This window comes from Odontesthes bonariensis, chromosome 10 (assembly GCF_027942865.1).
Source record: "Odontesthes bonariensis isolate fOdoBon6 chromosome 10, fOdoBon6.hap1, whole genome shotgun sequence".
NCBI classification, from domain to species: domain Eukaryota; kingdom Metazoa; phylum Chordata; class Actinopteri; order Atheriniformes; family Atherinopsidae; genus Odontesthes; species Odontesthes bonariensis.
Window position 1 is genome coordinate 24923238 of NC_134515.1, and position 22978 is coordinate 24946215.

General features: G+C 40.4%; 1 protein-coding gene across 5 annotated transcripts in view; it reads left to right on the top strand.

Moving 5' to 3' along the window:
* The window catches only part of LOC142389775 (IQ motif and SEC7 domain-containing protein 1-like), a 93248-nt gene that overhangs the window by 28817 nt on the left and 41453 nt on the right, over nucleotides 1–22978 (top strand). Inside the window, exon 1 of one of the 5 annotated variants that reach the window (XM_075474859.1) lies at nucleotides 15143–15351. The exons of the other annotated variants lie outside the window; for them this stretch is intronic. Coding sequence (XP_075330974.1) covers nucleotides 15233–15351 — 119 coding nt within the window. The 5' untranslated portion in view covers nucleotides 15143–15232. Of the gene's footprint in view, nucleotides 1–15142; nucleotides 15352–22978 lie in introns of those variants that run through there. 5 annotated transcript variants of the gene reach the window in all.

Sequence of the window (22978 nt, forward strand, 5' to 3'; positions counted from 1 at the left end):
GATTTTAGTCCCGGATGTCGCAGTACGTAGACCACATGGCAGCATTTCTCTCATTGTGTTTGAAGACAAATGTGGACAAATGTTGTGTAATCATTCCCCACTGAGGACCTCTGCTGTGAGTTTTTGTGAAAGACTGTTTTTTGTGACAGTGTTTTCAGATTGTGTTTGTATGGCAGTAACGAGGAGTTGTTAAATATCATATAACTTATTTTAAGCTTAAGTTATTTCCAAACAGCTGTTTGATGCTCTCATATGATAATAGCTTAGGCTAATTCTGTGTAAACTTAGTTGAAGAAGGTATTACAAATTAATATGAGAATTTTGGTCCTGGCGCAGTGTTGCTTGCAGAGACCATTCTACTAATGCTTAATGCCAGAGATCTCTGAGGACGACCAATTAGATTCAGAATAAACAGAGCTCCTTCTATACTGTAATAATGGAAACATACTCCAGGGATATACTTGAATAGTTGCTACTGTCATTATCTCCTCTTTAGCTCTCTCTTCTTGTTTACACTCTACTTTTCTTGCTCAGCCTGCTCTTTTTTTTCTGTTTTCTTTTTTTTTTTTTCTGCTGTCGACCTCCCTCTTCTCTGCCTCTTGCGACAAAGCAATTTCATGCATAAGTAGCATTTGATGAATAACTGCAGGGAGCTTCATAGGCAATGTAATAGCTTAGATGTGATAACTTAGTTCCTATGCCTAAATATCTATATTTGGGACAGTACAACGCTGGTTATGATGATTCTGCCAAAAAAAACTGCTAAGATGATCAGAAATAGCAAAGATTAAATCACCTCAGCAAAACAAAATCCACCCTGCAAACAGCCCGCTTCACTGCCACCACAGTCTCATTTAAATGTTTGGAGTACATACATTTGAATCTTGTAGTTTCAGAGACAGCCCCAGCTATACGGTAGACCTCAATTATAGTAGATTTCCTTGTTAGTCTTTGACGTAAAAGAAAAACAACTCACCCCAAACCTGTTGTAGTTGCAGCAATTGCAGTTTTCATTGTTATAAAGCGCTGTGGTCTCTTTCTACTGTGACTTCTTTCAATGTTTTGCTTTTTACTGACCTACAGTCCAACATGGTGGTGCCCTGTATGACTCATCCCATTGCAAGACAAAATAAATTTACTGTATTTCCACACGGTTTTTGGATATTTGAAAAGTGCATCAACTGAAAACTCAGAAATTGTCTCACACAAGTGAGTCAGGCGTCAAGTGGATGTTGACAATGGCTGTCAAGAGAAGTGAGCTGGAGACAAAAAATTAAACTTTCACTCAATAACTATGATAATAACTGTAATTATGTGATTGTGACAGTTGAGCAATGCTGTCTCTGTCCTGGCCACTGTTGCTATAGCATGATAAAGACACGTAACTTTTGCAACCTTGATCTTAACATCGGAACATTTGCAACCTTTTAATACGCAAAGCATTTTGGATATGCTGTTCATTTGCCCTGTCTTGCAGTGCTATAAGTTCTCCAGGCCACTTTGGAAACTGATATGTGCATTGAAATGCTTAGAAAAACACATAGAAAATCTTCACTCATGAAATGCTGATATGTTTGCCTTTTGAGGTTGTACCAGTAAATTAGATGTCACCTGAGTACATGCAAGCATTTAATTAATAAAACACATCTCAAGCTTTGTCTGTTCTGATTTTAACTTCAGACCAGATAACAAAAACGGAAACTGGGCTATAAATTCCATTGGCAATGGGCTTCAGCACCTTGGACAGCGAAATATTTCAGTTAAGCCCCTTTCAGGCATTCACTGCCTTCCATTAATCAGACGGCAACTGAATGTGTTGGTGTCATGCCTGAATTACCCCCCCAGTGCTTTTCTGTTACATTTTGTGACATCAGTCTAACTAGGTTAGACCAAGTATCATATGTATCCCCTTCAACACTGCAGTCTAAATAAATGATAAAAGTCTAAACTGCTGCAGTCACATTACCAAGCAGACATGCACATGAGCAGTGGATTAATTTGCCTTATGATCAGCTGTTAAATTCAACAGATTCAAACAAAGTCTCTAAGAGGCTTTAGCCTATACCTCCTCTCATACTAATGGGAAACATTGTGAGTGCACAATGATTCTTTCCTTCGCTTTCACAGGCATATCTGAATGAAGCTGCGAAGAGTATTAACGTTGATATGAACAATGTCTGAATGACTAAATATCATTGCTTCGGCAGATTGATGAAGTCATTAATGTTACGTATCTCATGTCTGAAAAGGGCTTTCATCTGACTCCAGGGATTCGCACAAGAGCACACTTTGTTATCATCACCCAGTTGAATGAAACAGGCACTATCATGCCTATGCTGCAATAGAATATTTGAACTAGAACAAAGGTGGCAGATTACCTGACCCCCATCAGAACACCCTCATCAAATTGACGAACATGTGCCTTGAGGTGTTTCATGTCTTTCCATTCTTGACTTGCCTGCATCGCTCATATGCACAGTCAGTGAGGAGCTGGTAATAAACCTGAGCTTATAGAGCCCCGAGCAAGAACAAGATAGAGCGATATATAAAAAATTGAATATTAAAATGGTGAACATTAAATTAATTAAATGAAAGAGGATCATTACTTTTATTTCAATAATAAATGTGGCACTTTAGCTGCATTTACCTTTAAAAATGTCTCAACTGACAATATGAGCAAACGCAATAAGAATGGGTTCTATAATAGGTATAACAGGCTGTACTAAACTATATTTGAACAAAATTCAGTAACTCGGACCCACAAAAAAGCAAGGGACCCTCTGTGAAATTTGATTAGCAATTTAAAAACCCTCATTTACAAATAATTCAAGCCCTAAATGTATTGAAAATATCACAAAGACAACGCAAAAAATGTTGAGTTTGAGAAAGTTTTCTTGTTTTTGAGAACCTGTGAACCTTGAATTTAATCCATGCCCCTTATTTCTAAAAAGACTGGACTGGAAAAGATGTTTAAAGATCTGAGAAAGGACCGAGACTTTCAGAAGTTAAGATTGGAAGGAGTTCATTACTCTGAAATGCACATTTTTATTTAAGAATAAAGTTTCACAATGTAGATAAAAGTAAAGATTATGTGGATATTAACATATGCACTACAAAAGATACGTAAAATCTGGAGAGATGCCTCAGATGGCACTGCATAAATAGGAAATCTTGTGAAGATCTTGAAAGATCGTTGCATTTGCTCCAAACATAGTTCATCGCTTCACCAACAAATGTAAGTTAAAAACCCATCGCCAAGGAAGAAGACGTTGAAAGGAACCTAATTAATAAGACTTATAAAATCCTCAATGTTTATCAAATATTTACAACTGGTGTCCACCATTACTTCACTTGCACAATATACTCTGGGTGAATGATGATGTGAAATGTTCAAGTTTGACAGTTTATATTTTAGTAATGTTACAACTTCTACTGGCAGTGAATATATTGATCCAGTGCCACAAGGTGCTGTCTTTGGCCTAAGTTCCAATTGAGAGGCAACAAGGGTAGAAAAGTAAGTCCTCACCACTTTCCTGATAACAGAAGTAGCAAAGACACCTTCCAAATGACCTGCGGGTCTGTATTTACAATGTCTTCTCCGATTCATTCGATACCTTTTGTCAACTTGTGTCAAAAGTACAGAGTTCACAAGTGTTATTTGTTGGAGGAGGAGACTGTAACTGAATGTTGTGATATTTCCCACTCTACCGTTGATATAGTGAAAATTTACTGTAACACTGTTCTAAGCTGTTAAAATCTAACAAAAATGAACCAAATGCATCACAAATGAACAATTTGGACTTGAATTTAATAGTTCAGTGGATCTTGGCACTAACTCTAATTATTTTTACCTTGAACAGCTGATGTAAGACGATGGAGCTCCTCTTTTAACATTGAAAGGAAGCTTTTCCACAACCTCTACTCTGCGCTCACCTCCCCACCTCTCTGATTTTCATCTTGGTGTACATTTCAAGTAATGTTTGAAGTCTTGACTTCAGAACTTTCGCCCCGCTCTGGTTCATATTCAGAAAGGTCAAATCAAAGTTACATCTTTCCCACTGTAGTATATGGAGACAGGGGCTGTTTTGACTTCAAAACATTGTATGTGTCTACCCATAATGTGTTGGGACATAATGCACAATGGCTTTGAGAAAAAGATTCTCTATAATATAAATACAAAAAAACTCTTGAGTCATAAATGAGTATATCAAATCTCTCTAGCTAATGCCAGTGTTAATCTAATAATCAATACAAGTCATATTAACCAAAGTTTCTTTCGAGTAAGGTCCAACGCAGCTGCTTTCTTTGAGTCCCTGCTCACTTGAGATGGACTGAGGCAAAGGTTAAAACTGTCCTGCGGTCTGGAAAGTCAAGCATTATAATTTCTTTTGGGAGATCATGGGTTCTTTATCCTTTGGGCTAAAGGTGTGCTTGGCCCATTGACAAAGGTTAAAAGCAGAGATGGTATGGATAACTTGTACATTTGTGAAAGCATTGTTCTGATGCAGGGTTTCAAGCAACATATGCTGCCACCCCTAAGACGACTGTGCTTATTTCATTAGGACAGTCAGAACCCACATTCTGCACATTTTACTGCCATGTGACTCAGCTGTAGAAGAGAACTCCCAGTGTTTTTGTATATCTTTTGTTCTTTGTTTTCCTTTTGTATTAAGCCCTTCTCTTTCACTTACCATTATTTTCCCCTTGTCATCCAATGTAATGACCTGCTTACATCATCTGTGGCTGTACTTCCTATTATAAAATGCGTGGTTATGTCATGACTGTTGGATGCAGAGTACTCTGCAGCGACGAGCGAGAATGCAAGATGAGTGTTTATGTCAGATTGAGAAGGTGAAACTGGAGCAGTCAGCCAGTCCAGTAGGGATGCAGGATTGCTGCTTCCTGTGAGACAGGATATTTGCTCTGTACTGTGGGGTTTACTGAAGATTTGAATTTTGTCCAAAGGCACTGAAACTGAAACTTGACACAAAACAGTACAAAAGCAGCGTATTAAATGTAATCTAGCCAAATCTAACATAGGAAACATAGAGGACCTCATCAGTTGAGGAGGAAACAGCCTCTTTTGTCTGTGGCACCTCCTCGTTATTATTAAACCATCTGAAGAAGAGGCAACTTTTAAATAATTGTGTTATTGCCTGTGCAGCTGTAGTCATTGCCTGCAGCTGCAGGCAACTCAGTCCTGAGCAGAGTTAAGACCTCTCTGCACCCATCAAGCCCTGCTCAAGGCTGAATGAATGCTTTTAAATACCCCAAATGCTCTCCTTCCTTTTCCTCACTTCACGCTTCTCTTTTGATTCCCTTTCCTCCCCTCTGGATATTCTCTTTCTTCTTCCTCTCAGTTGTAGGAACACACACATGTAGGTCTGTATTTTCTCCACCACCTTTGGCTATGTCCATCTCTGTCTCTTTTTTTTCTTTCAATTATGAGATCACATCAGACTTGATGGATAGGTACTGGGCAAGGGATTTACAGAGGTAACAGCAGGGTTTGGCAGTCATTGTGAAGTATACATTTTTTTTTCACATGTTTACGTCCCTTTTTCAAGAGCTCAAAAGGTTGAAAAGTTGCTATGATTGCGCTGCTTATTTGGGTCCTAGGTTTTTATTAAGCAGCTGATCATTGGATTAGAGCAGAACCTGGCGCTCCGTCTCAAGTATGAAAAATTAATTTGCTTTATGATCCTCATTACAGTGAATGTCCATTTCAGAACAGAACCTGTGATTATCTCCAGGCCCTTGAATAATACACAGGAGAGTCTATTGATTCCAGAGATTCACAGTTCTCCAGCCTCTCCTGCTGAAACAACCTCTCTGTTATTTGCAGACTGCTTGGGGCACAAAAGCAGCTCATGTGACTCTGGCGCAGGGTGAATATGGTGGAAAGTGACACGTGCTGTGGAAGTGGAGAAGTATCGCTTTATGTAGGTTCATGAACCCCGCATAGTGGCTGTTATTATGTGTATCATACTGTAGCATTTCCCCTGTGTAATGCCTTGACAATATCGGAGGTAATTTGCAAAAGGACTTAACAACACAGTAAACATTTACTGTATGTGGCAGCGAACAGTCCTCCATAAATGAATGAGTGGTTTCTGTACACAGGAGTTAGAGTTGGTTTAAATAAGCAGCATTGAAAGTGTCCTCTGTCCAACATAAAATACCGTCTGTCTGTTGTATGAATTCTTTCTTTATTGGCTCTTTTTTATTTACTGCTGTTTGTATTGTAAAGTTTTCATTCCAGCAGATGGGGAAATGAAACTGCACAATTATTTAATAGGTCTATAAAACAGAGGGCCCTCTTCCGTTATGTGTTTGAACTCCATGGAAAGCTGTCTTTGAAGTTATCAGCTACTATTTCGTCATCACATTTTAAGACTTAATTACAAGCCTCCACTCTGGGCTCTGAAGCTGGATCTGAGGAAACACAGTTTAAAATCAGGATTGCATGCTTGCCATGTGGCTTATAAGTGTCTTTGACTCAAAGCGAGCGATGGGGGGGGGGGTGTATGAAGCTCTTTGTGTTATGTGCCTTTCACTTCACCAAGGTCTTATTAGGACGGTTGTGACCAATGTACAGATACGTGACTATTTTAGGTTGTTTTTTTGTTTGTTTTGCATTCGGGCAGCTTTGCGACGCATAAGAGGCTCCTGTTACATCAGGCCTTAAAAAGGTCAAAGCAATCGTGTTGCATCAAGTCATAACGGGTTAAGCTAACGATGCATCAAAACACGTCTCATATCTGATCTGATAATGTGATAATCTGTCATGTTTCAATAACTGTAAAGTTAAAAAAAAAAAAGTTTTAATGTTTTGGTTAGATTGATTACATAATCAGTTTAAAGCAGGGCAGAAAATGTTCAGGCATCAATTTTAATACTGCCATCAAGATGAATAAAGATAACATTCAATATTGAATAGTCTAAAAATGATCAGCAATAAGTTTTCATGTCTATCACTCATTCACTGTTCAGACATCTCAGGTGGGAAAAAACCTCCTCTGTTTTATGTCATTGTAAACTCACCATATTTTTTGGCAAGACTGAGTTGTGCACTTTATCTTGTTTAATTTTTTCTTGGTTGAATTGACTTTCGAAAAAGGAAAAAGAAAAAGGGGTATTCTTACGCATTGTACTGTATGCCTTACCTTCAGAGACAAAGTGGCCCCTACAGGTGTCCATATTAAAAAAAAGAAAAAGGACCTTGGATAACGAATACTGATCATGTGACATTTGAGGTGTGTGCACAGTGATGTTTGAAGACGCCTCATCGTGAGTTTGTTTTCTTTAGATACATTTTTCCAGTTTGTCCTGTTGTGGCGTGAGCTGTCATTTAGGAAGTGCTCATTTATCTGGAGTCACTAAAACCACACTGTCTTTTTACTCTCCTGTTATCCCGGCAATGAGTTCACGCCGAACTGCGGGCTCAAATCTTCATATCGAGACGAGTTTTTCTTTTCTTTTGTCAATTCCTTTTCAGTCTGCATGCATGAAAAAAATCTGCTTAGTTATATCAAAATGTGTAATTGTGTTCTTTCTAGTCGAGATTGAATGAATCCAATGGACTTGTAGTGTGTAGATTATATGTCCTCAGCAGTGATGAAAAGGGCACCCAGATACCTGGTTGCAGTTCACAGGTTTTACAATTCAAGACAATATCAAGTGGGACTTCAGTGAATTGATTGGGAAGCCTTGAGGCAAAACGGTTGCAGCTAATGCCACTCAATGGTTTAAACATGTCATTGTTTTGCTTCCACCGAATTACCCACTGTCACGTCGTTTGGTGAGTTGGATCAAGTGAGAGATTAGCGATTCTGTGCAACTTCATGACTGTTTATCCTTTCATCAGTTCAGTGATCGTAGGCAAAAGAGCCTCCAGGCATATCAGACCTGCTGTCTGTCTGATAGGAGGTATTTCCAGCACACTGTATCGCTGCTCAGATCGATCACAGGTAGTGAGAGCTCACAGGGGCCAGCTGAGGGACCGAGGTATGGCACACTTTTCTCCAGGAAATCCGATTGGAGAGCACAAATGGTTGGTCTCAGCTGATTTTTCAGCCCTGAGAGAAGAGGGATTTGTTGTATGTGCAACAAGATATAAACAAGATGCTGCTGCTGGGTGTTTGATCTAATTGTGTGCGTGCGTGTGCATGTGCGTGTGTGTGTGTGTGTGTGTATATGAGTAATATGTCAAACTGCAGATGATGGACAGATCAGATTCTGAGAGAAAAAAAAAAATACGAATACTATAAATAAATACTGTATAATAAGTACCCTTAGATCACTCATATTTAGCTTATGCTTAAATTTCCCATGTGGTTTGCTCATTCCATATCAACCCAATGTGGATCTCCCACCTCAATAGAAAAATACTTTATTCCTAATCAACTCAAATATTATTTGTCATGTTAGAGCCACTTTTACAGATTATGGGTTACAGGCTCAGCTTCTTAACTGCTGGTTGATCAACACGGCGTTGAGGTCTTTATTCACAAAATGGCACCAGAGAAACAGAAGTGACAAAAAAAAGAGTACTTTCTGTCAGGCGGGTAGGAAACAAAGACGGCAGCATCCTTATTCAACGGACTATGAGAGCTTGTGTTCTGTATCATTAATGGATCTGCTTAAAGTGCAGTTGTTCTTTATAGAGTTAAAACACAAAGCTGTTCTGCGTGACTGACTTCTTTTAGGCCATCGCTCTGACTCCAAGTTAAGCTAGCAGCTTGCATTGTTCCCCACTCACCATTTCTGTTTTGGACAAATAAATTAAGGGGTAAAAGGAGAAATATGTAAATATATGAATAATAAGTATTTTAATCAAAAGAGGAAATTAAAAATGTACAATTCAAAGTATATAAATAGGGGTATTAACAAAAAGTTGAATAACTACAATTTAAAAATGAAAGCATGTTTATATATTTTTGTATCTAATGTAGATCGTGGTAGTTTTTTTGTCTACAGTCTTACCAGGTAAAAACTTTTTTTTTTCTTTATTTGAACAAGCCAATATGCCAATTAAGGTATAAATATTTTGAAATAGCCTTTTTTAAAGACCTAAACTCAGATAAAAACTTAACATTACTGTTTTTTTGGTTTTTGAAAAGTGCTGTTGCTTAAAAATTACGAGAGAAAAAAGCTCCTTTCCCTTTGACGCATTGGCGTTAACAATCTAAAAGTTTGATATGTTGGGATATATCAATCACGGTTTTACTTGCAGTGGTGTCTTTTACATCAAAGTATTGGTACTTTTAACTTATGTAAAAGGTCTGAGTACATCTTCCAGCACTGATGTAATCAGATATGTGAGGATGTCAGTAGCTTTGCTTCAGTATTTCTGACGTCGGCTTATCTCAAGATGTAACCTGTATGATGGCAGTAAAGAGCCTCAGCTGCAGCCTGAGAGGTCAAGTACCGGTTCTGTCTGTGCATCATAGATGCAGAGAGACAGCTCTTTGTTTGGCCTGCTATGAAAAGCTCGTCTGTCTTCTGCCTCTGATCTTCTCAGGCTTCAGGCCAAGCCACTGACAGAGGGAGCCTTTGCACAGCTCTTTGCCCTCTGATAGCAGGCTACAAAGAGGCTGTGCTGTGCTGTAACATGGAGAATAGCAGGAGAACTGAACGTCCCACCTCTTATCTCCAGAGTAGGGAGGGGGGCTGTTGACACTGTAAATGGGTAGGTTAGCAAAATGTTTTTATGGAAAAAAAAAAAAAAGCTTGTGTGTGTATTTTTAGTCCGATTAGGTTACTGATAACTGACCAAAGCAAAGCTGAAATAACTTAAAAGAACACAGGCTGCCATGTTTTTCCATTTCACCATGTTGTTGTTAAGCAACTTAATGATTTCTGGGATTTAGAACTCTGTCATCTTTATTTCTGCTTAGATATGTTTTGTTTCATATGTGATTGATTATTGTTTCTGAACTAAGCAAGAGATATTGCCTCATCTTTTATGTCACATGTGGCTTGGTTTTTTTTAGTTTTTAACAAAAGTAATGCCATTCATAACACCATGATGGCCTTGCTCATACAGAGGAGGTGATGCACTGCCATCTTGTGGTTTGCACATTTTAAAGGTTTGAATGTAGGTTGTTCTCTCAGTCCAGTCATGCTCTTTGTCGCTGTTTTTGACATATTTGAAGTGGGCTGAGGTCTCATAAGAGGAGGCAGGAATACTGCAGAGCTGTACAGTTTAGGACAAAGAAAGCTTTCCAGCTGCGAGTTCCTTCAGTCCTGAAGCTCCCACATATGGCGCAAGAGCCTGAGAAGAAAGAAGCCACTTAGTCTTTGAAAGAAGTCAAAGTCACATTTGTTTATAAAGCACATTAAAAAAACAAGTGCTGTATATTAATAAGCAATAAAGGAGAAGAGCAAAAAAAGGACGTCTGGTCTCGGATAAGGGCCCGAACAGATTGCATTATGATGGTGATACAGTTCTGCTCCAGATCTGAGAAGTTCAAATGTGGTGTTCTTTGAACAATTCAAAGTTTTAACAGCAACAAATAGGAAAACCTTGTGTAAGTGTAAGATGGTGCTGCTTATCAGCTGATTCATTGCACTTTAGGCTCTCTAGGTGTATAGATTAGTGAAAAAGAGACCACCACAATCATCTGGATTGCGTGAACATATTCTTTTTTAACAGATAACAATTGAGAACCGAAAGACGATCATTTACCAACACAAATGATTTAAAATCAAGAAAGAGCTGGAACTAGTTTTTAGGCTCGTTTGCACAAGGAAATGAATGAATAATCAAATAGCTTATCAGTCTTCATCAGAATTGACGCCAGTCGATACTTGAAAGCTTGACTAAAAGGTTAATTGTCTCAGCTGTAGTGTGAGAAGATGAGTCACTCTCAGCCAGCTCTTGGTTTTTTTTCTTTTCTTTTTTCTCTTGTCCACTGCGTAAGATCCACATGAAAGTCCGGTGACCGTCTCCTGTTTCTCTGCTATGCCATGAGTCGCTTTTGGATTGCTCAGTTAAAACTCATCAGTCTTATGGAGAGAACTGCCTTATTTGTTCACGTGTATTTACATGTTCTACTGTCAGAATTATTGTCACCCTTGGATATTTAACACAGTAAAAATTCTGTTGAATCTGAATAGTTTCATGAAATGTCCAAAGTTAAACAACAACAACAACAAAAGGCTTTCGCATTGTGGAATAAAAACAGAAACAACACCCGTTCATAATAATATCAAGAACTTTCATGATGTTAATACTGTTGGATTTCTTCCAGGATGTAGAGCTGATAGAAGCAGTTGTCCTTTTCAGAAAGAGAATTTGGTTTGACACCACAAAGAAGACTTCCTTATTGATATTATTTGCCATGGCTCTTCTCAGCACATTCATATTGAACATACAGTGGCATACATTGTAGAATATGTTAGCTGACAACAGCACCGTTAGTTAGAGCTTTACAGAGTAGATAGATTTACATGCTGGTTAGCTTGGATCCAGTGTGCCCCTGCACCTTACAGACATGATGCTGATGTGCAACAACAGTCTGGCTTTGAATGAATAATGTAAAAAAAAAAAAAAAAAAAAAGGAATTCAGTGAGAGAAGTTTGCAAATGTTTTATGGAGATTTAAAAGAAAAAGAATGCAGGACAACCTCAGAGCCTCAAGGTGACGGGTGGCTCTCCAAGGTGAAAGCAGAGGAGGAAACGACTAAGAGCAATAATCACTTCATTCGTTAATAGTCAGTAATTAAAAGAGAGGCTCAAAAAGGCAGGATGAATGTTGCAAAATGTTTTACAGACAAGCTTCAGCCTTTGTGATAGAAGCAAAACCGAGGTTTGGAGGAATGCAGCTTAACGGAAGACGAAATGAAGCCTGTAACAAAAAGAACTCTCAACCAGCAGTAGAACATGGCAGACTTTCTGTTATCATAGGCGCCTTCTTCTTGTACTGGAGCCATAAAACATTTTAAAGGAACATTGAAATGAGAAGATTTACTGGGCATTTTTAGAGAAGAGCTAAACGTGTTTTCCCAGATATTTCAGTAGGATTGTGACCTGAAGAACAAATGCAACAAGATAAAGACAATTTTAAAAGGTAAAAAAAAGAACTCAACACTGCTTTTGAAAAAAATGTCTCCTGAAATATTGAAGGACATTGAACAAATAGCAACGAAAGAAACTATCAGCAAACTGACACAAGAAGCTGCTAGATGACTACAGGAGACTTACAGAGGCTGCTGTGGTTGCCAAAGCTTCAGCAACATAAATATTAGTGAAGGGCAATAACTGTTTGCAGTGTACATTTTGTGGTTGTAGTTTTCATTTTGCCACACTAAAGCTTTTATTGTTCTAATGTTCATTGAAATCCTTCCCGCAGCCGGCCCAGGTTTAAATCCAACCTGCGATAATTTGCTTAATGTTTCTCCCTGATTTCCTGTCTGTGCTTAGACTGTCTCAAATAAAAGGAAAACAAAAACACATTTCAGAAAATGAATATGTAGCTAAAATTCAGAAGCATCGATAATTCAGTCCAGTACTAATATAACATGCATGAATCCCCAGGCTATGTACCATCATAAAAAATAGCATAATGATTAGTTTTAATGGAGCCACGTGGTGCTCACTCTCTAAATGTAAGGGAACCACAGATAGCACAACGGAGACACGGAAGACAGTTGCATCTCTGTATGTTAGTGTACTGTATCTGCGCGTCTTTGTGTGTTTTGGGTGCATGCCTTCTGTGCAGGCTTGCACAGACACACAGCTACAGTTAAACAGCCCACATTGTGCTGTAAACCGGGGCCAGCTGGATCAAAAGGGGACATGGAGAACCGAATGGTTGGTGCAAGAAGGTCAACATGTGCAATATTTGTACATCTTAAAGGCCACATAGCAGCATATCGTGACGTTTGAAGGACTATATTAGACCAGATATTAAAGTTGCACTTGTGATGCTTCTGTGCTGCAAAACTGCAACTCTGAATTTAAGGTCATTTGTCAGTTTGAAAGAACATCTTCCTCACCGCGGTGCTCCTCTGTCTGTGTGTGCACTGACTAATAACACCGCTCTGGGTTTGCCGATACACACTAAATGTTGAAAAGAATGGAGCTCACTCCTGCACATGTCCGAACCCGCTCCCTTACAACCTTTAGTCAGGCATACATACACTAAACACCCCCTAAAGGGGACCCAGAAATTGGCAGGAAGTTAAGTTACATGCCATGTCTTTGATAGAATTATACTTGACCTTTAGAGGAACTCGCTGTAGAGATAACATTAAAAAACCCGTATCACAAGAGTGAACTGGTCAAACGGCTGAAAGTGTGAAGCTCTGCGAGTCAGAGGCTGCGATATTCAGAACATTTACCGATTTTAAAAACGGTAAGTGAAACTGTCAGCTGTCAGTTTGGTCTCAAAAGGGCGAAAAACATCAAACCTGTCCTCTGTAATATGAACAGTCTGAGTCCGAACACCCTGCTCTGATGGCATCAGTGTGGGGATTAGTAACAGTCTACATTTTCCTGTAATATATAGTGGTGTTTTTTTTTCTGAATATCATGATCATAGTATATAGAGGAAAAGATTATGGGGAAGCCAAAATGAAAAGGGCTTAACATTAATGATCGCTTGAGGAACGTGAATGTAATAGATTTGATGGGAATCTTGTTTCGGATATAATATGTTTTGATGCACTACGCATATTTAAATATTCAACAGGGTCTCCCCACCTTTATGCTCACCTGCACAAACACACACAGCGCTACGGAATCAGTATGTTAGAACTAGAGAGATGAGTGCCTGTCCTTGATGATTACAGGACCGTGCAATTACATAGTCGATGTAATCTCAGAGTCAGCTCTGATTACTGTTACTACACTACACAAGTTCATTAACAAAAAGACAGAGGTCTGACATTATTAGTCTCCTTGACATTAGCTATCAAGAAATCAGCAGCCCTGTATGCTCTTGCTCGGAATGAAACCGACCCTCCGATGGAGACTGTGAGTGTGAGCCATCAGTCTGAGATTTCTGTCTAAACTCTACTCTACATATGTGTGTGTATGAGTGTGTGCATGGGTAGCTCTGTTTTTCTTTACGCACACCTGACTACCATCTTACATTGGATGCTGGTACTTGGTGAGGGTGTCAACAACAGCACCGTCTGTATTTCTTAATAGGAGCACAGTTCAACCTGGCTATAAGAATCTGCAGTGTGATGCATTTTTGCTTCCAAAATGTCAATTTTCCCCCCTGTATTACAATGGAATCTCCCATAAAGTTGCCTTCGTACAGCTTAATATTTTAGGTTTGCTGTCTGGTTTTTGGGATCGTGATGCAATGTCTGTGCAATGCATGAAAATCTTGGCGTGCCTGACATCGCACAGTAAAGAAATGTTGAAATACAGTTTTTACCTAATTATTTCTTAGATATTCATTTACTGAAATGATCTCGTCTCTGTCTTTGCATGTTACTGTTTTATTTAATCTGCAGATGTAGTACTCACAGCTATGATGATGATTTGTATCTGTTTACCATTCCTGATGAGACTTAAAAGCCTTGTGTGTCTTTAAGGACACTACAGAGAAAATTGCATTGATTCCAGTGGAGAGAAAGATGTGGAGGGAGGGTATGGGGTTGAGTGTTTGAGGAGAAGAGACATGGGAAAAGAGAGGGAGAGAAATGAGAGATGGAGTGAAAACAAAAATGGGAGGGAGGGGGAAAAGAAGGCATGATAATGAGCCCTACCTCTGACACATCCTCTTGTTTCTATGGAGACCAAGGAGCCAATCGAATGGCCCTACTGAGGACCGTACTACCGAGAGCAGATAAGAGGGTGGAGAGAGGTGCCCGCAGATGCTTCTCTTGTGCCTATGAGAGGCAGTTAAATTCAAATAAATCTCCAAATCGCTCCCCCACAGGTTATGTCCTCTTGCATTTATTTATGTGTGGCAGTCACCCCTGGCACTCCAACCTGTGAAGAATTACAAATCATCCTTAATGCTCTAGAACAGACTCCTTTAGCTTCTTGGCTCCACAACACCCATTTTATCTCATCACTTGCTCCTGTATAAGCAGCCCCCCCACCCACCTCTCCCCACCAGCTGCCAGCCTCTTGGATGCTCCTCGTTACATCACACACACTGCTCTGTGGCAGCCCATGTTTGTGACTGGGAGGGAGCGGGAGAGTGAATGTGAGTGAGCCCGTGTGCGCACGCCGTCCCACCATCGAGTCCCGCCGACCAGAATACAGGATGGACAAACCAAGCGTGTGGCGCGCCGTGGTGAGCAGCACAGATCCACGGCGAACGCGAGAACCCGGGTCCCACTCGAGCAGACCGGGCTCCGCCATGGGTTACCGGCTGTACGACATGTGAGTATCATGATTGGTGAAAAAGCTGTCGGAGAGGCAGACAGGCGGCGAGCCCGCCTGGGCGGCAGGGCTGCAGCTCCCATTCACAGGGAGAGCAGTCGTGTGGGTTGCTGTGGAAAACACGGTGTCTGCCTCTCTACTGTCTGTGCTGAGTCACCTATGGCATCCAGACCTTGCTGTGTCCTCTCGTTTTTTCCTTCCTGTGTTCTTTGTAAACAACGTCTGTCCCCTTGGGAGGGGAGGCGAGTTGCAACATATGTTTGTGTGAATGGCTTTCTCAGATTTCACCGAGATGAAGTAGTACCATGTGTGTTCATGTAAAGCAGTGGTGCCTAAGTGTTGTTATGTATTTGTGAGCCTAACATTATGACTATCGTAGTCCTAATGACAGTCATGTGAAGGATGCTTTTTGAGCCCTGGGTAGCAGAGAAGAAATGACTCATTTTAGGGTGATGCTGTGACAGCTCGTACTGGGCACATGAGTTCCTTGCAGCTCCTGCTGTATTTTTTTGTGGGTGTGATTGTGTTCTTGTGTGTGATTGGTACATTGTGTACGTGCGTGTGGAATTGCCAGTATGCGTGCTTGTGTGTGTAAGATGCGGCTGGGTCTAAGCTGTTATTTTGGGATGGCGATGAGTTCTGCAGTCGGCGTACGGAAAGCTTGCAGTCCTACTTCAGTAAATCTTGTGAATTCTGTGAAAGATCGACAAACTGTTACTGCATGGGTTTTTGTTGTCGAGTTAGTTTTTTAATGTTGGTGCGGTGTTGTGTAAGAATTCTTTGCACACAATCCGCCATTGCCGAGTACACAACACCATCAGCTGAATAAGCATTTTTGCCCCTTTATTTCTCTGCAGAAGTACACTTAAGTTTGTTTCCTTGTTTAAGCAAATATAACCATGCACGTGACTAATTGTCACACGTGTATTAACCAGCTGATGCATAGCATTGAACTAAATTACGCTGTCATGCCATGATTTAATACCATAGATGATCAGTCACCTTAATGAATATGAGACCTTCATGGGTCTCCACTGGCTCTTTCACAGGTAATCTACTGCTGCCATTTCATGGCTTAAATCAATGTCTTGTTTTTCTGTCTCTCATGCACAACACAACATTGGAGCATAAATACATTCCCATACAAATTCTCCTGCATGCTTGAGTTAGATATGCTTTTTTTTTTTTGCCATTGCGCAGTAAGCAGTTGAACGTCTCAGCCTCTTTGCGGTGCCAGGTAGTGGCTGATTTCTGTCTTCCCTCTCCCTCACAGCTGTAATCCAAGGAAAGCTTTGACTACACAAAGTCACATGACTTGGCCAGGGGACGGACCTCACAGAGCTGAAAGTGTTGTGCAAATTGATGACTTTGTGAAACATTGGTTATTAGGGGGACAGAGGAGATGTGCAGCAGATTGACACTAATTTGTGTGGCTTTTCTGTCTGTCAAACAGACTCGGACTCCGTGCTTGGCCGATACTCCTTTAATGAGGAGCTGGAGTTGGATGAGCCTGGTCTGTTGTAAATGTCACTTCATCATAGCTGGCAGCTCCCTGCCCCTCTGGAATTCTAATGCTGTGCTTATAACACCGGAGGGCCAAGAGAAGGAGGTTGACCTGGGCTTTGCCAAAGGCTTTCCTGCCCTTTTAAGGATACTACACCTCAGTAGTCTGACCTAAAGGGATGCAGAGGTGTATTTTGTTCAGTTTAGCACAGTTGAATAAACACATGTGCTCTATTTCTTGCAAGAATAGATGAAAAAAGGGCAACTCAGGCATTCATAGCAGTGTAAATAATTGGCTGTCACACATTTTGAAGGTGCAAAACCAGGCAGCTTGGCCTTAAGAGAGACTGTATTTTCACATAGCACATTAAGAGTTGGTGCAAAATTAAGATTTTAACCACATTGTACTATGACCTAGATGAAACCTGACACTGCCGCAGTACTGTTTAATTCACAGCTCATAAGTTTCTCATGTCTGAGGGGTTATTGCTTTGATCTGCAGACATTTTGCGACAGCATGGCCACGCAGCTATATTATTCAGTAGTTGTTTGTTTACCTTGTGCATGAAATGAAATACTTGCTTTCTAATAATAACCTTTTTTTTTTATCTTATTGTCCTTGACTTTGTCATGCAGGGGGCTTTGATCATTGTGAATGGACTATTTTTATCTTTTTTTTCCTTGCTTTTCTATATTTGGCATTCTGAGTATGTACCATTCCATGCACAAGGTGACAAATAAACATCGATGGACTTTACCCTTCATTGGGATAATGTTGTGCGTTCTCAGAGGGCATTCATGCCAAGAATCCTCTTCAGCAAGAAATGCCCATTTCCCTGTACTGGCTGAGACATTCTTAATGCAATGCCACTGTTCAAGGGACGCTAGCGCTGATGAAAAAGAGAGTGCGTCACCAGCGCTGTGAGGCACTGACAGCACATTCCTCCACTGTAAGCTTGAGCCTTTGACAGCAGAGTGTGCTTGTTGTGCAGACTGAGGGAGCGCACAAAGACAACTGCCAGCGCTGCTCTGAAAATGCCTCCTCTGCAGCTGTAGGATGCATGCTGCTATTGCCTGAGACAACAACTGCATACAAGGTAGTGCATTGCCAGCACAAGGGCTTGTGTACAGCTTGCTGTCAGTTTACATGACATCAGAACACAGGGGCATTATGCTACAGAGCAGGACATGAGTCACTTGTTAAAGCAGATACAAGTTTTTAGTATGTACAAAAAGGCCTGTCATCATAATAAGCCTTTGATTTTTCCTGTTTGATATCTGCAATGACTGTTCGCTGCTCTAAACAACTACTGTCATCCTGTAAAGACATGACATGACATGGTAACTTTTTTTTAGAAAAACCACATTTCTTAATTGACTTGTTATGACAAGGACTCTTTAAAGCAGTTCTTGATTAATTCTTAGTTTCTGACCTTAATAGAACCTACTCATAGAATTCTGATCATGCTGTCACGGATGAACAAGACTGGATAATACCCCACTATTATCCAAGTCAAGAATCACTTCACTGCTGTGTTTTGGCAGTGCAGTGGAAGGACATTGCTAAGATAGCACTTTGGCTTTTACTAAAATAACACAAACTCCGCTCGAGCTGAGCCAGGGCAACTTCAAGGCTGTCATTTCTGCACGAAAACCTCAGCAGCCGGACATCTGTCGTCTGGCACTCAGCTTTCAGTGGCTAACTTTGCAGCTGGAGCTGTGTCAGCCATGTGTGACGATGGTCAAACCAATGGGCGCTACAGGCCTCTCAGGGGAACATTTCAGCAAGTTGAAATTTCCTCAGGGGAGCAGCTCGTGCTGATGCATAGTGGTTTGAAACGGCCCATAATAAGCCCCTGCTTTTGCCAACAGCAACGTCAGAAGCAACAGCGCAGAGGAGAGTGGGGTGCTATGGAAAAGGATGCATCTTCAGAACATTTTGTTCCTCTGGCAGAAATAGAAACGGACATTGGGGATGTGTAATCAACAGCAATGTTAAATAATAGCAACCACACCAAGATTTCATTGAGCATTTTATCTTGCATTTTGATTCTGATTTCCACAGAATAATGTAAAGTTGTCTGTCTAAAAGTTTCTGCAGAATTCTACAGAATACTCATTATTATTATTATTACTAATTATTCTCCACTAGCATGTTTCACTTTCATAACCCTGCATGTGGTGTATTCGCTCATGTCATTCAAGACATGCCAATTCTCTCAGGGATTGTAAAAAAGGTTAAAAAAAAAAAAAAAAAAAAAGAACAAATGATAAAGAAAATAGAAACAGACATCCTTTCTGTTCCAGTAGAGACTTAATCAGTTCTGTGAGTTTGCAGTTATCATGGATCTCTTTCATCTTCTCTCCATTTCTTCCTGGTTTTGTCTCCCCCACCCACTTTGTCCTCTAACTATGTTCTGCATGGCTACTCTCAGGCTGGCAGCTAGACAGCTGTATTGTGCGATCTCTGTGATGCAAGAGCTTGCATTCATGAAAACTGCGCTGTAACTTTAATGTATGATTCGCTCTTGTCAGATCCCCTGTAAAATTATTTTTATCTACAGTATAAACTGGTATGTTAGTGGGATAATCTTAAGGCTCTGTGGCCCCCTCTGTGCCAGTAATGATATCTCCCCACTGGTTACATGAATACTGTTTTTATTTCTTACAGAAGAGGAAGCAGAACCCCCGGCGAGGTTTACATTTGTACACTATGAGTATGTTTGTGTTTATCTGCAATTTGTATTTGATATTAGTTGCTTTTGATTACTAATCAATTTTATGTGGTAAAAAGATGTGAAGTTGGCCACCTGGCATCTGATATCTGGTGTTTATTGAATGCTTCTCTGATGCAGTTTGAATTATCTCCATGGTGCTTTTTGTGCTGATGAAGTCTGAGCAAATCAGCAAGCTTGTCAGACTCCTCATTCCTCCGATCACATCACCAGCTCATCTGTTCCTCTGCTTTCAAAGCGTGGAAGTTACTCCAATCTACCACCAGGGGGTGAACTTTTCTTACACATTCTTTCAGATAGACTGTCCTTCACACGGACATGTTCATTCCCTTTGAAATTGTTGATACAATGATATCTTTAACTTGTGTTAGCCTTCAGCTGATGATTGCAATGTGTTCAGGAAATATTTAAATGAGTCATCAGAAAGGTAACCTAAAGAACAGCAAGAGCAGGGTTTGTCCAATCAGGCTCCTTATGGGCAGGAGACTGCAAATTCTTCCACCTCCTTGGCTTGGGTTCTCATTTGTGCATTGTAAAGTGAATGAGCAGGACTCTGTCCGCTGCTTGCCTTTAAGGCTCCTTGGCTGCCTCCTCCTCTGCAGCAGGCCATTTTTGATTGATGTGTTTATTGACTGCACATGTCCTGCTCTTGAGCAGGAAATGGTGAAAAAAAAAACAAAAAAAAAAAACCTTGGGGTATATAATCAGTGAAGAAGTGGAGTCTCTTCACTGTGGTGCTCAATATAAGCCTGTATCATTGTCGCAGAATATGATGCAGCAGCATCCATGGAGACAAAAAGAACATGTCACAAGGTTTTCCAAATGAGGCCATTTGTTCAAATTGATGGCTGAACAGGGACGATTGCATGAAACAGTGATGATTTGTATCGATCCAGCTGCAGTGCAGTGGGGATATTAGTCAGGAAAACATGAAACATCTGTCATTATTTTATATTCCCACTTGGTTTTCTCACATATTGAATTACAGGTAGATTCTTTCAGTAACTTTAATTGACTTGTTCATTAAAAATGATCATCACAATGATGTGGAGTGTCATCGAACATAATGGTGAGGCATGTTCATGTAACCATGTAGCTGCTCTGATGCCCGTTCTTTAGGCATCGCTGTTGTGTGCGACTTCACTCTCTGCATGCTTTCCTTTTCTTGCCTCTCTTAGCAGTTAAAACTAGAGGGCTAAAATGGAATCTTCTTACACTTTTAAAGAAATCAGTCCTCACTCCAACTCTCCTCCAGTTATCATGACAATCAGTCTGGTAGTTTGTGTAATTGTACTTGAAAACAGAGACACAGACAAATGGCGATGATCACAGACAGTACCTCAGCCTTGCCTCTCGCTTTGGTGGAGGGAAAAAAAAAAGTAACATTTCTCTAAAGCAAAACCATTTACTTACCTTGACTTTACCCCTAGCCTTTTAGTGCATACAATGGGCCACTGCTCGCTTTTATCCTCGACTTGCCTCTGTCCTCACCAATTTTCTCAGGTGATCTACCATTGACCACCTTTTTTTCTATGCATGAATGGGCAACTTCTTTCTTGCTTTGGGTCACTTGCAGGTTTCTTTGCCTTACTATTTATTCTTTATTATCTGTCTAAGGTAAGAGTTGGTTGACATCTGCAGTTTCTGTGCAGTCTAGTCCTCTTAAGCAAAAGCAAAAGGCATTGGTACTGAGTAACAGGACAGAACTCATGTCCAACGGAGAACAATGTCGACTAAAGCTGTCAAAAATTGCGGAGGTGGATGCATCCAATGTGGTAAGTGGAAAGAATATGAACGTCAGAGGCAAGCTTCTGCTTGTATGAGGTCAACATACATATGGACATGGCAAATCTTGCCATTTCAAACAATAAATCTGTCTGCTTATGAAATTATTGCCTGTTGGGTGTTCACACACACACACACACACACACACACACACACACACACACACACACACACACACACACACACGCACATACACTTTTTATATTCAGGTCTTTTTGCAAAAACAAACAAAAAAGATACATCAATAAAAAATGCACACACGTTTCCACATGCACTCACCACTGAAGGTAACTTCACATGAAATAAAAAAAGAAAGGAACTCAGGAGGTTTTCCATCTGGCATGACCTGCGTGAATGTCTCAACAACAGGCACTATGTGCTTTTGGAAACTTTTTTTGTTGCAGTTCCTTTATCTTCTAACTGTATTTAACTATGTTTAGTGGTTCTTGCTCCAGCTGTAAGTATCGTCTGATAATCTGCTGTAAATGTGTCTCTCCTTCCCAGTAGATTACATGTAACACTGGTGAAAGTCAGCCTGGAGAGATTTTAAACAGAAAGATTATCTCACATGTTATGGTCGGGAAATGTGTCTGAGAGTGTTACTTTTAAGAACGTTCACATCAAAAGAGAAAGAGATAAAGGAGACTCGGCTGTGTGCTCACAATGTTTGGTCATTTTCTGTGAGATGTGTGCAAATGAGGAGCCCTCAGTTGTGACAAAAGACTGATGAACAGCGTTCACACAGACTCTCTGTATAGCCTTTGTGCTGTTCTGGTCTTTCTATGTCTTTGCATCAGGGAACAGATGAAGCCCATATTGTGTTGTGTTAAAAAGACTCATGTGGTGACTGACTCGTCAGACCAAACAGATCAAGCTTTACCAATTAGTGTGGCGAAGTGTAAATATGCCAAACATTAAAACATGTTTCTTCATCGTTGGCTTGCATTTGGGAATCAGCTGGTTTGTGTAAATGTGTGGCATTTATTCTCTGTGTTTGTGGACACCAATAGTGGCTGAATATTGATGAGAGGCCCTTCCATGCCCGTTCCCATGACCGCCGGGACTGAGTGGCACTGCAGCATGGCACTGCATCCCAGGCAGAGAAAGAACAGCACTGTGCTCATGTTCAAAATGCTCTTTAGCTGGAAGAGAGAGTAGCATTTGAAGTGCCTTAAGTTTCCAAGTTGTACAGTGCATTTGGGCATGCGTTTTAATTTGATCCAGGTTTGAAATACTGGTCTCAAAATGCCCAGAAATAAAATTGTACTACATGGTTTCTGTGCCGCCCTGCCATTGCAAGATCCATATCTCAGCTTTACAATATAATCTCCCCCATAAATCATTTTATTGGCCATGACAGAGCATTTCTACAGTCGGTCTTGGAACAATTTTCTGTAATGCTTTAGGAGAAAAAAGACTTCTCTTCCCTTTCTTTTACTTGAGAATGACCAAACTTGAAAGCATTTTGAAGCTTATATTTATTTAAACAGAGCTTTTGCATAAACTCATGTGGTCATACAACATTGCAGCAGCCCCTCCCCGCTGAAAAGCCAGCCAATCGTGGGCTTCTCGGCTTCCATTTGAAGCTTCTGTAGTATGGTAGT